The 14,642-nt window shown below is 47.8% G+C and overlaps 1 protein-coding gene across 1 annotated transcript in view; it reads right to left on the minus strand.

Annotated features, from left to right (window-relative positions):
- PEAK1 (pseudopodium enriched atypical kinase 1) overlaps positions 1-14,642 on the minus strand; it is a 566,235-nt gene that overhangs the window by 39,111 nt on the left and 512,482 nt on the right. Inside the window, exon 5 of the mRNA XM_086959284.1 lies at positions 8,187-11,460. Coding sequence (XP_086815410.1) covers positions 8,187-11,347 — 3,161 coding nt within the window. The 5' untranslated portion in view covers positions 11,348-11,460. The remainder of the gene's footprint in view (positions 1-8,186; positions 11,461-14,642) is intronic.

Raw genomic sequence — 14,642 nt, forward strand, 5'->3', positions numbered from 1 at the left:
TGATTGAGGTACTATTTCTTTATCCTTTTTTGCATTTTTATTATCATGCAATCTTGGCACGACTCTAGGTAATGGAGGCGATTTACAAGGGCACACGTTGCTTTACACAACTTCACATTCTTGTGTTCTTTAGGCATGGGGAGATTAAACGATTTGCCGAGAATCATAGGATATTATGCTGACGCAGAGATTCTAACTTGGACCCAAGTTCTGAAGGTTTACAGTGTAGAGCAGTCCGCAGTGAGCAAGAAAGCACCCACTGACGATTTCAAGCCTGTGGATGTATTGTAGTAGTCCACTGTGTATTTTTATCAGGTCACTTATCTAGGGCAAAGATTCCTTCACAAGGGGACTCCTGGGAAGCCTCCTGTTGCCTCCACACACCACTCTTGGTACTGCTTTTTTTTTCTCCATCACTCTGCTTATTCTATTAGTTCTTCCTTCCCCCCTTCCCTCCTATTACAGGACAACACTTTAGAACCCTTCTCCCGCCTCCTCTCTAAACCTTGCAGAGGACTGTGTGGGCTTTCTGGCTCAATTCTATGGTAGCTTCTGAAGGGGCACGAGTGCTCTGATAAAGAACATACTGCACTAACAATCTATGCCTTCTGTATACGTAAGTCAGGCTGTTGCCAGTGTCTTTGAGGCATCGCTCGGATTTAATGAAAAGGTGACCGTGGCTGGAAATAGGTGACCATCACTGTTGATATCTTGCGGAATGAGAGATAGTGTGGGTAGTGTTCCCAAAACATTGCTTACTCGCGTACAGAAAATTTCCCTTCCATCGTTTTATTTTCCTTCTTCTGTTCGGTTTGTTGGAAAGCAAGGGTTGGTGATAGCAAGGAAACATGCTGGGACCAGTGATCTGGCCAGTATTTAATGACGAGACGTTTCTGTTTTTTTAAGTGTCACTTCTTTGTATTAAGAACAGCAGATTGGCTTAACAAGAGCTGGGGTTTTTGCAGAAACGAATAGTTTCTTACCTGTCGGTGTAGTTTTGCAGCTTGATGATCTTTCTGGATTCACTATGCTGTGCATATTCCGCGGTCTTGTGGTTGGGTCCGGATTCGTAGTCTTTTCTTTGGTTTTTTTTTTTTCGTCGCCCAGGTGGGCGTCGGCGTCACCCCTTCTTGGGTGTATTTCCGGTGACGTCGGCATGCTTCCTGCGGAAGCTCCCACCCTTGGGCGCCATCTTCGGATTCTTTTTTTCCGTGTTTCTTTCATCTCCGAAGTGATGGCAATGTTCTATGTAGGTGAAACTTCTTTTAACCGCTTTGTATATAAAGTCATTTGTTTTTCTTTTTTTTTTTTTTTGACCACCTCTTTCCTCTCCAGCCTCATCTTTCTGGCGGAGGTGGGTGGGTTCGCTAGTGAATCCAGAAAGATCATCAAGCTGCAAAACTACACCGACAGGTAAGAAACTATTCGTTTTGCAGCGTGAATCTTTCTGGATTCACTATGCTGTGCATAGATTTTGTAGCGGTTTCTCATTTCTGTGGCGGCTGGGTGGAAGATGAGCTTTGGTTCTTGAATATGTACTGGAGCACCTTTTGTCCAACTTGTGCTTCTTTGTTCATTTGAACATCAACGCAGTAGTGCTTCGTGAAAGTGTGCACTGAAGCCCATGTTGCCGCCAGGCATATGTCTTGTATGGGTGTATTAGCCAGGAAGGCTACTGTCACACCTTTTTTCCTAGTGGAGTGGGCACGTGGGCCCTCAGCTAGTTCTTGCCCTGCCCGTTTGTGGCAGAGTTGGATTGTTTGCGCGATCCATCGTGCAATAGTGTTCTTTGTTACAGCCTTACCCATGAAACTGTTGGCGAATGACACGAAGAACTGCTTTGTCTTCCTGTGTCCTTTTGTCCTCTCGATATAGTGCATGACCGCCCTTCTGGCGTCTAGGGTGTGAAGGGCTCGCTCTGCGCTATTTGTTGGTTTTTGGAAAAAACTCGGTATCTGTATGGACTGGTTCATATGGAATCTGGACACCACCTTCGGCAAGAAGTGTGGGTCAGTCCTCATCACAACCCTGTCATTGTGTATTTGTATGTATGGTTCCTGCAGTGTTAGCGCTTGAAGCTCGCTCACTCGGCGTAGGGACGTTATTGCAACCAAGAAAGCTGTCTTCATGGTCAGCATTTCTAGTGAGGCCTTGTGGAGTTGTTCAAAGGGCTCCTTCATGAGTTCCGTCAGGACTATGTTCAAGTTCCATGCTGGTGGTGGCACCCGCTTGGGTGGTGCGATCCTCTTCGCTCCTTCCAGGAATCTCTTCACAACCTGTGGCGTGAAGAAACTCCTGCCCATCTCACCCCTTGTATAGGCGACTATCGCTGCCAAGTGGACTCTTAAGGAGGACGAGTTAAGTTTTTTCTCCAGTAAGTGCGTGAGGTATTTTAGCACTGTGGAGTCCTTCTTCATTTTATTGTGAAGTGTTTCCTTCCTGCACCATATTGTGAATCTCTTCCACTTTGCCATGTAGCACTTCCGTGTGCTGGGCCTTCCTGCCTCCCGAAGGATCCTGAGGGTGCTCTCAGGCAGTCTCAAGTGTGCGAATTCTATGTCCTCAGGAGCCACGCCACTAGGCTCAGGCTCTCTGGCTCTGGGTGCAGTACCTCTCCGTTGTGCATGGAGAGCAGGTCTTTTCTTCTGCCGAATCTGTGGGGTGCACTCTGTGCCATTTCCATGATCTGCGAGTACCATGTCTGTCTGGCCCACTGTGGTGCGACCAGTATCAGGGTCATGTTGCTCGCTCTGCACTTGCTCAGTACTCTGTGTATCAGTGGTATCGGGGGAAAAGCGTAAGCAAATGTCCCGCACCAATCTATCCATAGGGCATTCCCAAGGGACCCTTCTTCGGGTTGTCTGGATGCGAAGCTTAGGCATTTGGCATTCTGGCGTGTTGCAAACAGGTCCACTGATGGCGTTCCCCACTTGTTGAACAACCACTTCGTCTCCTGGGCATTGAGCTCCCACTCGTGGGATGCCGATGTCTGTCTGCTCAGCCAGTCTGCCTGAATGTTCTCCTTCCCTGGTAGGTGTATGGCCAGTAGGTCTATCCTGAGGGGGATGGCCCATCTCCATATCTCCTGCGCCAGTGTCGAAAGCATTGTTGACTGTGTTCCACCCTGCTTGTTGTGGTGTTGTCTGTCTGCAGCAACACTCTCTGCTTGTACAGTCTTGTTTGGAAGGCTTTCAATGCAAGGAAGATTGTTTTCAATTCTAGATAATTTATGTGCTTTGTCGCATCTGCTGGTGTCCACAGACCCCTGACTTTGAGCTCTTCCATGTGAGTGCCCCATCCCATCAGGGATGCGTCTGTGGTGATGGTCACTGTTGGTGTTGGGGGTGTAAGAGGTTTTCCCTTTGCTATGTTCTCCATGGTCCACCATGTCATTTCCTTCTGCACTGCGTGCGTCACAACCACTAGATCCTCCCAACTCCCTGAAGCTTGTGACCATTGTTCCTGGAGCCATTCTTGGATGGGTCTCATGTGAAGTCGTACGTTTGGTACCAGGTGGATGCATGATGCCATCATCCCCAAGATCTTGCTCGCAGTCCCCACTGTCCGAGCTTGTCCCTTCCGGTAGAGGCGAGCTTCCCTCACCAGGGCCCCTGCTCTCTTGTCGCTGGGGAACACTCTGCCCTGTAAAGTGTTGATCTGTGCCCCCAGGAAGATCTTTACTTGTTCCGGCTCCATTGATGATTTTTTCCAATGGATGGAGAACCCCAGGTTTATCAGCGTTCTCGTCACTGTATGTGCGTCTTTCTTGCATTTCTGGTACCAGTTTGCTTTCACTAGCCAGTCGTCCAGGTAAGGATATACGTGTATTCCCTTCCTTCGTAGGTGCGCTGCGACTGCCGCGAGGCACTTTGTGAAGACCCTCGGTGCTGATTTTAGACCGAAGGCCAGTGTTGTGAATTGGTAGTGGCTGTCTCCGACTGTGAACGTGAGCATATGTTTGTGCGTTTCATTGGTGTGTGCAGGTAGGCGTCCTTGAGGTCTATCGTGACCATGAAGTCCCCAATCTGCAATTGCGGTAGCACCTCCTGCAGGGAGGTCATTTTGAAATTTTGTGTTCTTATGAATGTGTTCAGGAACCTGAGGTCCAGAATGGGTCTCATTGTCTCGTCGACCTTTGGTACGAGGAAATACGTTGAGTATATCCCCTTGTTTCTTTCTTTGAAGGGAACCAGTTCTATGGCCTCCTTCTGTAGGAGCTCTCTTGCTTCTTCCTGAAGCCGCTGTAGCTGGTCGTTTGCTAGTGGCTTTCGCTTTGGTCTCCTGCTTGTTGGCCTCCCTTCCAATTCTAAGCAGTACCCGAATTGGATGATGTTTAGAATCCATTTGTCTGATGTGATCTCTCTCCATTCCTGGAGATAGAATCTTAATCTTCCACCCACTGGTGTTACGTGGTGGTAGTTGTCCATTGTGTCCTGACCCCTATGTACGTGCTGCCCCCCGGGATCCTTTCTGTGGGCGGGCACACGGGTGTCTCTGAAGTCATTTAGAGGCGGGCTGCTGGCCCCCTCTTTTATGCTGTCCACGTCCATTTCCTCTCCCTCGAAAGGACTGGCCCCTTGACTGGTACTGCCAGGACTGCTTCTGTTGACTCGGTTGCTCCTGCGAGTCAGCCTGGTGCGTCTGTTGGAAAGCCTGGTGTGAAGTACCTGGCTGGTTTCCACCTCTTCCGCCGGGCCTCCGTGACTGGGTGCCCCTTTTGTTGCCTCTGAACTGCAGAGCTCCCATGGATCGTGCAGTTTCATTGTCTTTCTTTAGTTGACTGAGTTTGTCGTCAACTGTTGTCCCGAACAGCATCTCGCCGTTGAACGGAGTGTTCAAGATGCTGTGTTGCACTTCAGGCTTGAGCCAGAGATTCTGAGCCATGCGTGTCTTCTTTCCGTGACACCCATCATCATGAGCCTGCTGGAAGTGTCTGCTCCATCCAGGGCCGTCTTGAGGCAACAATTTGCCGCATTCTTCCCGTCTTCCACCAGTTTCTCGGCCTTCTGCCTGGCCTCCTGGGGTAGGTCTTTCACCAGTTTTCCTAGCTCCTCCATGATCTGGTACATGTGCCTGTTTATGAGGGCATTGGAATTAGCCATGCGCCATTGGGTCGCGGCATTCCGTTCGATCCTTCTGCCCACTAAGTCCATTCTTTTGCTCTCCTTATCAGGAGGAGGTCCAGAAGTAGTGGCCACGTTAGCCCTCTTCCTTGCTGAGGCTGTGATGATGGAGTCAGCTGAGACCACGCCTCGAATGTAGGCTGGGTCCTTCGATGAATGTTTGTACTTCTTTTCGGTTCTGGGAGTGACTGCCTTGCATGTTGCGGGCTCCCCTGCGCCAAGACGCTGTCGAGCATAGGTAGATACTGGCTTCTTGTTTGCGTGGGGAGTAATGTCTCGAGGAGAAAATCCGCTTTCTGCTTCTCCTCGTCGAGCTTGAGCTTGAAAGCTGTTGCCGCCGACCTTATCACCGAGTTGTAAGCTCCGATGTCGTCCGGCGGCGATGGCCTCGAGGGGTATGTGTCGACCGCCTCTTCCGGGCTCTCGGTGTCGACATCCAGGTAATCCTCCTCCTGCGGGTCAGAGGTGGCCGACTCGGCGTCCAACCTGCTGTCCTCTTCCTCCTCATAGCTGTAAGCCTCGTAGGGATTCTCGTCCTCTTCCTGGTCGTCGACCATTTCGGTGCCAGGCTCATGTTCCTCGACCTGTTCCTCTTCCTCCTCGACCAGTTCCTGCATGGGTGGCTTGGTCTTGTGGGGAATCGTGAAGGCTCTCATCTTGGCGTCGAAATCCTTTTTCCGCTGCAAGATGTTTTCCATTTCGGCTTCTAGTCGCCGTTTTTTCTTTTCCATCTCGGCCGCGTTGTCCGCGCCGGATTGTTCGGCCACTCTCTTCGGCGCCTGGCTCGGCTGTGAGAGTTTCGGCGTCGAGGACTTGGACGTCGAACTGGGTTTCGGGTCCCTGTACGGCGTCGAAGCTTTAGGGTCTTTCTCCCTCGACGTCGATCGGTCCTTTTCGGGGACGATCTTCGACGACTTCTGCTGCTCAGCAGCTCTCGGCGCCAGGGACTCCTTCTCAGAGGATCCGCTGGGCCTGTGGGTAGCCACGGACGCCAGGAGTCTCTGCGTCGGCGCTTTCAGGGTCTTGCCCTCGTTTTTTCGAGACTCTGAGTCTCTCGTGCTCTTGGGGAACGACGAGTCTCCTACCTTATCAGATGTCTTTGTGTAATCTGTCTCTACGACCGTGTAGCTGTCGTCTTCGGCGGCAGCGTTGTCCTCTTCCTCCTAGGACATCCCCAGCTCGTACAGCGATGGCGTCGGGCCTTTTCCTTGGAGGGTGGCGTGCGCTACCCTCTGGCTCTTCCTTACACGAAGGGTCTTCAGGGCGAAGACGGAGCAGGCGTTGCAGTCTTCACTTCTGTGGTCTACCGGTAGGCAAAGGTTGCAAACCGGGTGTTGGTCTTTCTGCGCGAACTTGTGGTGGCAGTTAGGGCAGAACTTGAACGGCGTGTTGTCCATCATTGAGTGTTTAGGCCTCCCTGGCCGCGCGAACGTCGACGATCGTCGAAGTCCTCAATGTATTCTCCTTCCTTTCACCGGGCAGTGTTCGGCGAAGTCTTTCGTAGTCTTCTTCCTTCGATATCTTCTCCAATTTCAGTCTTTTCCTAGTACTTTCTCCAAAAATGTCTGGAGCCCAACGGGAACGATCCAGACCCGACCGCGGAAAAAAGAATCTGAAGATGGCGCCCAAGGGTGGGAGCTTCCGCAGGAAGCATGCCGACGTCACAGGAAATACACCCAAGAAGGGGTGACGCCGACGCCCACCTGGGCGACGAAAAAAACGAAGAAAAAAAAACAAAGAAAAGACTACGAATCCGGACCCAACCACAAGACCGCGGAATATGCACAGCATAGTGAATCCAGAAAGATTCACGCTGCAAAAGTCATAGTGCCAGGTTTGATATTGTGAAGAGTCTAGAAGATGTCATAGTAATTTACATATTTAGATACAACTACATACTTGTTGTAGTAGAAATAGCAATGCACTCTTTGAAAATATTTACAAAAAAATCCACTCTCCGGCACTCAATTCCACTCCACTCCACTCATGCCACACAATTCCAATCCACTCCACAGCACTACACTCCACACAATTCCACTTCACGTTACACACACTTCCACTCCACACAATATCATACAATTCCACTGCATGCCACACAATTCCACTCTAATCCACTACACACATTGCCACATAATTCAACTCCACTCCATACAGCACAATTCCGCTCCAAGTCACATGCCACCCCACACAATGCCACGTCCCTATACGCCACACAATTATACTCCAGTCCACACAATACCACAAAATGCCACTACACTCAACTGTAATTTTTTTATATCGCACCCTGAGGAGGTGCTGTAGTGCTTTGCGGCATGCCACTCCACTACACGTCACATACCGCCACTCCATTACACTCTACACCACATAGTGCCACACCATCACACTCCACGCATCACAACACCACTCCATGCCATACAATGCCACTCTACTCCACACAATGCTACTCCATGCCGCAGAGACTGCCACTCCCCACAATGCCGCTCCACATCACGTCACTCAACCAAAGTCAATAGATCTCACATAGGCAAGACCTATTGTGCTTGCCAATGCTTCTTATTATCAAAAGCTAAATGTAAAGAAGGAAGTAAGAGAAAATATAACACGAGGTATGCAAGACCCATGGATTGAAACTTACTGTATTTCAAATTATTTTCACATATACCATAAAAATAAAATGAAAATAAAACACAGAATTCTCCAGCTGTCATGAACCACCAACTCCGTTGGCCGCCAATACGGACGTCACAACAGCATTGAGGCGCTTTCCTGCCTTGTTCAACTCATGCTCGCTTTTAATGCAAGAAACCTCATGGGCGGTAACACCAAACAATTGCCATATCATCAAATTATTCACAACGCACAAATAGGCAGTCTCAGTGTGCATGTTAATTTCCCATCAACTGTTTTGCTGGCTTGACCACAACAATAGAAGACAACTGTCCTGTCTTGCTTCCATGAGCCACAGTGTGAACACGCATAACAAGCAATGCAGACTCTCTTGAATGTTACATAAGCGTGCACATTTCAGCAGCCCGGGCGCTATGCATTATAACTAAGAGTTACCTTATGGTCTCCTCTGGAGGTGGTGGAGGTGGTGGTGGTAGGCCGCCATGCAGCAACTCAGCATCTTCAGACGACATATGCGCTGTTCCCCCTTCGCTTGTTGTACTCAAATCATGAACACCATCCTGGGGCATACTCATGTCAGCGCTGGCCTCTCCGGTTCCAGATTCGCACCTGTACATGAACACGATGGATGGCTTCTCGCTGGCCTCTGTTTTAGTCTCGCTGAACCAATGGTGACGTTGGACTGGAGGTGGAGGTAACATGTGAATAACCGTCCCGTCCAGGCCCACCAGCTTTCCCTTCTCTCGTTCTCGCTCCCTCTCTTCCTCCTCATCGGTTTTCCTGCGACGGAAGAAGCTTTTGAAGGAAATCCAACGCTTGGGCTTAGCATCGACCACCCGGCGGGTCTCTGAACGCAAGACAGACTCCGCCTCCGTGGCTTTTGTGGGACTTGTAGGCTTGGACCAGTTGCTGAAGTGCCGTTGCAATAGATTGCTTGCATGGTATGGTGATGAAGTGGAACGGGGAGGAGGGAATGGAGGCCCTTGGTCAGATTTTGGGGTTGTTGCAGTGTGTGGTCCACCCATCACAGGTTTAGCAAAGTTCATAGTGGTTGGCTTGGAGGATATAGCTTCTTTTTGTGTTTTCACGCATGTGCCCTCTACAGGTCTGGAGGACTCAGTGACACCAATCGTCTGCGTTGTAAAAAGGGACTTGGGACGCACAAGGGTAGTGTCAGTGGTACCTGCATCGGGCGGGAGTGAGTAAAGCTCCTCCACGCTGCAGGCTTTGGCACTAGTCTGTGGGGAACCTGGTGGAGACTGTGGTGGCTGGATGGAGGCCACAATCTGAGAGAGTACAGTATGTGCATTTTCCCTGTTGCTAGTGGCAGATGGCGCCAGTGTCTGGGCAGGTTCTGTCCTAATGGGTTCTTCAGAAGTGGTTATCCGGCATTTCACCGGTGAGCTGGGGCCAGAAGTCATACCTCTTGTAGGAGAGGTTGGACCTTTGTTGAGAGTGTTATTTAGTTCTTTCACCTTCTTGGCCACTGACCCCATTTTTTGTTCTGTGTTCAAGGTCTCCCCTTTGGCTTGAGTGACGTCCATGGGTTTAGCAACTGCAATGTCTGGCCCCTTGCCACCAGTCTCGATTTCCTCATATGTGCTGCTTATGATACTTGCAGTTTTCTCCTTGAAGGTCATCTCTCCATTGGTGCCTCGAAAGCTCTTGTAAATGGCTAGGTTATCATATGCATTTGGATTAATCACGATGGGCACTTTAATGGCATTTTTAGTACCCCGGGGATATGCTGGTTCATCGTGAATTATAATGGGGAAAGGTGGCATGCCCGCGTTGTTATAGCTGTTAAACTTAATCTCTGACAAGTTTGGTGACTTAACTGGGATAGTTTTCGAAGAAATGTGGGTAGCAGTTGGGGATGTAGGGGCAGATTTATGGCTGCTCCTCCTTGGAGGAACAACTGGCCCGGAGCAGCCAGTTACTATCTCCACCTTGGGTATTTTCTGTCGTGGACTGGTACTTGAGGTCCAAACTTCTTGGTATCGGATGGCACTGGACTTTTTCAGATTAGCATTTACCTGTCCAGACGTTGGCAAGGGGGGTGACAAAGGTGTGCTTGGAGTACTTGGGGTTGTTGGATTGCTTTTTTGTTTTGGGTGGTCTAACTGTGCATCTGGCTGTTCGCTAGACATGGCTGCAGACACATCTACAATTGTGTATGGCTTGCACAATGGTTGTTCTAAATTCACCACCCGGTAAGGCTGAGCCTGCTCTTCGGTGGGAACTATACTTATTGTCAGTGCCTGCCCTGTGACCTCAATGGGCCCTTTGGTGCCATCTTGTTTCTCTGTTTGGACAGCAATCTTCCCATCCTTTTCCTCCAGTCTCAGAGCAAGCACCGCCTTGTGAGTCTCCTGAACCTTGGAGATGTTTCTGTCGACTTTTCCAAGATCTTTGCCAAGCAAATCACCACGAAGATTCTCATATCCAGGCTCGCTCGACTTGATGTCTTTCGGGGTGCTGGGTGACAACCCTCCATTGCAGAGTTTCTGGGAGGAGTTGCTGATTGTTCCTGAGCGAGAGGACTCGGTCAAAGAAGAATCTGGAGACGTGGAATCAGAGGAGACAATGCTCTGCATGCTCTCTTGGCCGTACAGAATAACCCCGTCATCACCATAACCATTGAGGATTTCATCATAGCTATCATCATAGTCCACAGCACATATCCTCTGAAGAGACTTGTTCCTCAGAGGCACAGTATTCCATTTTTTGTCCACAGAGAACCTGACTGGCGACAATGTGTTGGCCCGGAAGTTGGCAAAGCGAGGCTGCCCTCGCATGCGAATCTCCATTGCCAACAATTCCTCGTCACTTTCATCCCAGCTCTCATGCTCCCCTTGGATACTGCCAAAGAAAGCATCGTCTTCACTTTCGTCGCCACTGGAGAACTCTGGATAGCAAAAGCGTCCACCCTCATTACTGATCACTTCCTCGCTGCCACTTAACATCACATGCTTTCCTTGAGATTCCTTCATTTCACCTACCATACAGCTTGGGGGGATCTTCCGTTCCAAAGACCGCTTGTAGCAGTGGTTGATCCTTCCCAAGAAACACTCTCTAGAGTTCTTTTCCTTACCCGATAGCGGAGGCGTTGTATCCAACCCTGCAATTTCCTTTAACACTTCGGTGAGTCCATTGTTATTGTTGCTGGGTATCTTGTTGACACGGTCATTGGTTTCATACCCTCTATGAACATGGCTATACCCTTCAATCTCATCATCATTGTTATTGTTCAGCTGCTTCTTGTTCATGATGGCCTTGTTACGGTTCCACCCTGTTGTTTGCTTGTTCTCGCAGTGCTCCGACGTGCCGGTCTCAGCACAGACGCCCGGCCCATCCATCACCATCATGGTCGGCTTCACAGCTATGGTGGGTTTCTTGGCCACTGGCGGTCGGAAATTGCCTGTGCTCCTTGTGCGATGGTTGTTGCTATGGTTGACATTGGTTTTTAGGTTGCTGCGAGAGAGGGGAGCCTTCTCGGAGGCCGGAGGAAGCTGGTGGAGGCTCTTCGGCTTGAAGCAGTTCTTACATTCGCCGGGTTTCCAGACGTGTTCAGTGAAGGTGCTACAAGCGGACATCTTTCCCAGTGTTGTGCATCAGAAAGTGTGGTTATCAATTACAACAAAGTGCTGGTTTCATCCATTTCTGTTCCCCATGACGTCCTCATTGCTTCGCTGACCCCGAAGCACACCTTAAACAAGAAAAAAATAGGCATTAGAATGTGTTTTAAAAAGAATGTAAAAAGCCTGAATATATATATATTTTTTTTTAAAAAGCAGCACATTTTGTAGAATTTCAAAACCATGTAAGGACGTTTATCTTTTAGTAGAGTATTGAACTTTGCACCATAAACAAAGACCCAGCGATGTACCTGCATGATGTAGGCAAAGAGTGTTACATATTCTGACGCAATCACCAAAAAGGCCTTTTTTTATTATTTTATTTTACAAAATACTAAAACTAGGAAAACGTAACGTAAAACACGACCCAGTATGGATCCCCTTTCAACCCAGGTGCTAAAGTGACCACTACTGTAAAGGGACGAGCGAATGTGAGTGTTTACTCTAAACCAGACCTGGAGACATTAGTTTGCACCTTTGTATGAACGTGGATTCTGGGAAACTCTAAGATGTAAAGCTTCCTTTATGCCTGACTCGGGAGCCCCAAGGAGTGCAGAATTTAGAGACTAGGATGCTGAGTGGGATTCTCGCTTTAGATAGTCTACAGTGTTCTTCTGCTTATGGAGAGAGTTGGCTATGATGGCCTCGGGGCTTTGCAGCAGGCAGGTACTCAGTGTCCTCCTCCTCTCATCCTCACTTTCTCCTCCCCCGGTTCAATCATGGATGGACCAGATGAATCTACTGAACAATAAACTCATCATTGTCGACAGCGCAAAATCCCTTGGTGTCATATTCGACACTCAACTCAATCTACTCTCCCACGTTAATTCAATTGCAAAGTCTGATCGATACCAACTGCGCCTTCTTTGGAGGATTCGTCGCTTCTTCCCGGAGCATGACCTTAAAACCCTGGTCCAATCGCTGGTCCTCTCCAGACTGGACTACTGCAATTCTCTACTTACTGGCCTCCCCAAATCCCACCTGTCCCCCCTTAAGTCTGTTCTCCATTCAGCAGCTCGCTTCATTTATGGGGCCAAAAGTACCGACCACATCACACCCATGTTATCCACCCTCCGCTGGCTTCCCATCGAGGCAAGATCCATCTACAAGACTGCCTGCATCACCCACAAAGCCCTGCACTCCTACTCTCCTCGCTACCTGGCGAATAAACTGAAACTCTCTGGAGGCTCTAGACCATCACGAAATGCGGAAAAGCTACTGCTTGAACCTCCCACTTTCAAGAAGGAAAGATCAATGGCCCAATCCTTTTCAGGCAACGCAGTGAGAATCTGGAACTCACTTCTGCCTCAGCTCCGGACCACCACCTCCTCCCAGGCCTTCAAAAATGACCTCAAAGTTCTCCTCCTTCAAAGACACTTCCATTGTTAATTCATGCCCTCTATTATCTGAAGGAAGACCTTTTTAGTTTAGAAAATGTCTATTCTCCATGACTATGGAAGTGCCTTCCCAGTGTGTTCTTGTGGTTTGATAAGACTGCCATTTATTGCAGTACTGCCCTTTACCTGTGTTTGGTACTCTTTTGTAACATGCATACGTCACTTTTCTCTTGTTACACACTGTTTGCTACCTCTTGCTTTTGTTTGCTTTCGATACTTGCACAAGTGCCACCATTGCCTATGTAACGTTTGTTCTTGTGTTTGAGTGTCCTCTATTTATTGCAGTATTATACCTCCACTTGTACTTTGTACGCTCTTGTAACCTGCACACATGTCACTTTTTTCCTCATGTAATGCACCGTTTGCTACCTCTTGTACTTAGTTCACTCACGATTGTCACTTTTGCCTCATGTAATGTAACTTTTGCTTTTGTAATTTGTTCACTTGTAATGCTCTCATGTATCAGTTCTTTTCCTATAGTGAAGCGCTCTGACACCTTTGGGTAAAGTCCACGCTATATAAAAACGCATAAATAAATAAATAAATAAATGAGCTGTAACTACCAACTCCATGAAGGTATATCTCCTGAGCGCCAGATATGAACTCTGAAGTGGCAAGCTTTCTCAACTGGAACCTGGAATGCATTCTCTTCAAGACCGTCTTTCACTGCTTGGTGTTTATGTGCAGTTTCATAGTGTTTTTACTATAAACCTTTCATGTCTCTCCCAAGCTAACATTTAAATGTTTACAAGGTGTCCTCGAGGTCTTCTTAAGTGAAGCGGTGCCTGATTATACCACAACTATAACAAAATATAAATATTACATTTCAATTGGTAATTAGATGACGCCTATTTTGAAGCTATCAGAAGGAATTAACCATCGAAAGAGGCTATAAGATTTTTTATTGGTTCGTTTTTTTTACTTGAATGTGTTTATTTTTGCACGGTAAAGTGTAATGGAAAATTCAACCAACTACAAGTGTATCCGAGCAAAATGAATCTGTGTGCATGATTTTTTTCGCTCGGGCCTATAAGCTGATGAGCAAGGCTCGGAGATAATCATTTAGTAGTGCCTCTGATAGAAAGAACAAACAAGTCAAAAACGAATACATTAAAAAAGTCTTATAGCCTCATTGGTTGGTGCAATCCTTCAGATATTTGTGAAGTATGAATGATCTCATTAATTATCAACCGATCAAAATAAACTCAAACAAGGGGTCTAAACCTAGAATATTGAAGTATTTTACTTTTGATTGCAATAGTGCCTATATATATATATATATATATATATATATATATATATATATATATATATATATATATATATATATGTGTGTGTGTGTGTGTATATGTATTTATATATAGAGGCACTAACACAATATTACTCTATTAAAAATATATATATCTCTCTCTCTATATATATACATATACACATGCATACACACATATATATATATATATCCACACAAACCTCCTTTGAGTAGAAGAAGCAGATACCACACAGAGGAATCCTTTAGAAGCTCTTTATTGGACCAATAGGGCATAATGCATTTGGGCATCAGACGCCCTTCTCACTTGGAAATCACGGACACCCTCCTTTTGTGCTGCTATGATGGAAGTCAGCTGACTCCTCCTTGCAGATTGCTCCCAGCTGCAGTCCGATGTCTGAAGACTGCAGCCCCCAGAATGCATCTTGGTCGTGAGTACCAAACGCGGAGTCCGTGCTCATTGAGCGCTGGAATATCGGGCAAAAGGGAGGGGTTTTAAGATGTTAAAGGTGAGTCCATGGTCCTCTGGCTTCCTCGGGTCCCCATAACGTTCTAGCCTTTCCGTCCAAACGTCATGTATGCATATATA

Source organism: Lissotriton vulgaris, chromosome 2_2, assembly GCF_964263255.1.
Source record: "Lissotriton vulgaris chromosome 2_2, aLisVul1.2, whole genome shotgun sequence".
In the NCBI taxonomy this organism is placed as follows: Eukaryota; Metazoa; Chordata; class Amphibia; order Caudata; family Salamandridae; genus Lissotriton; species Lissotriton vulgaris.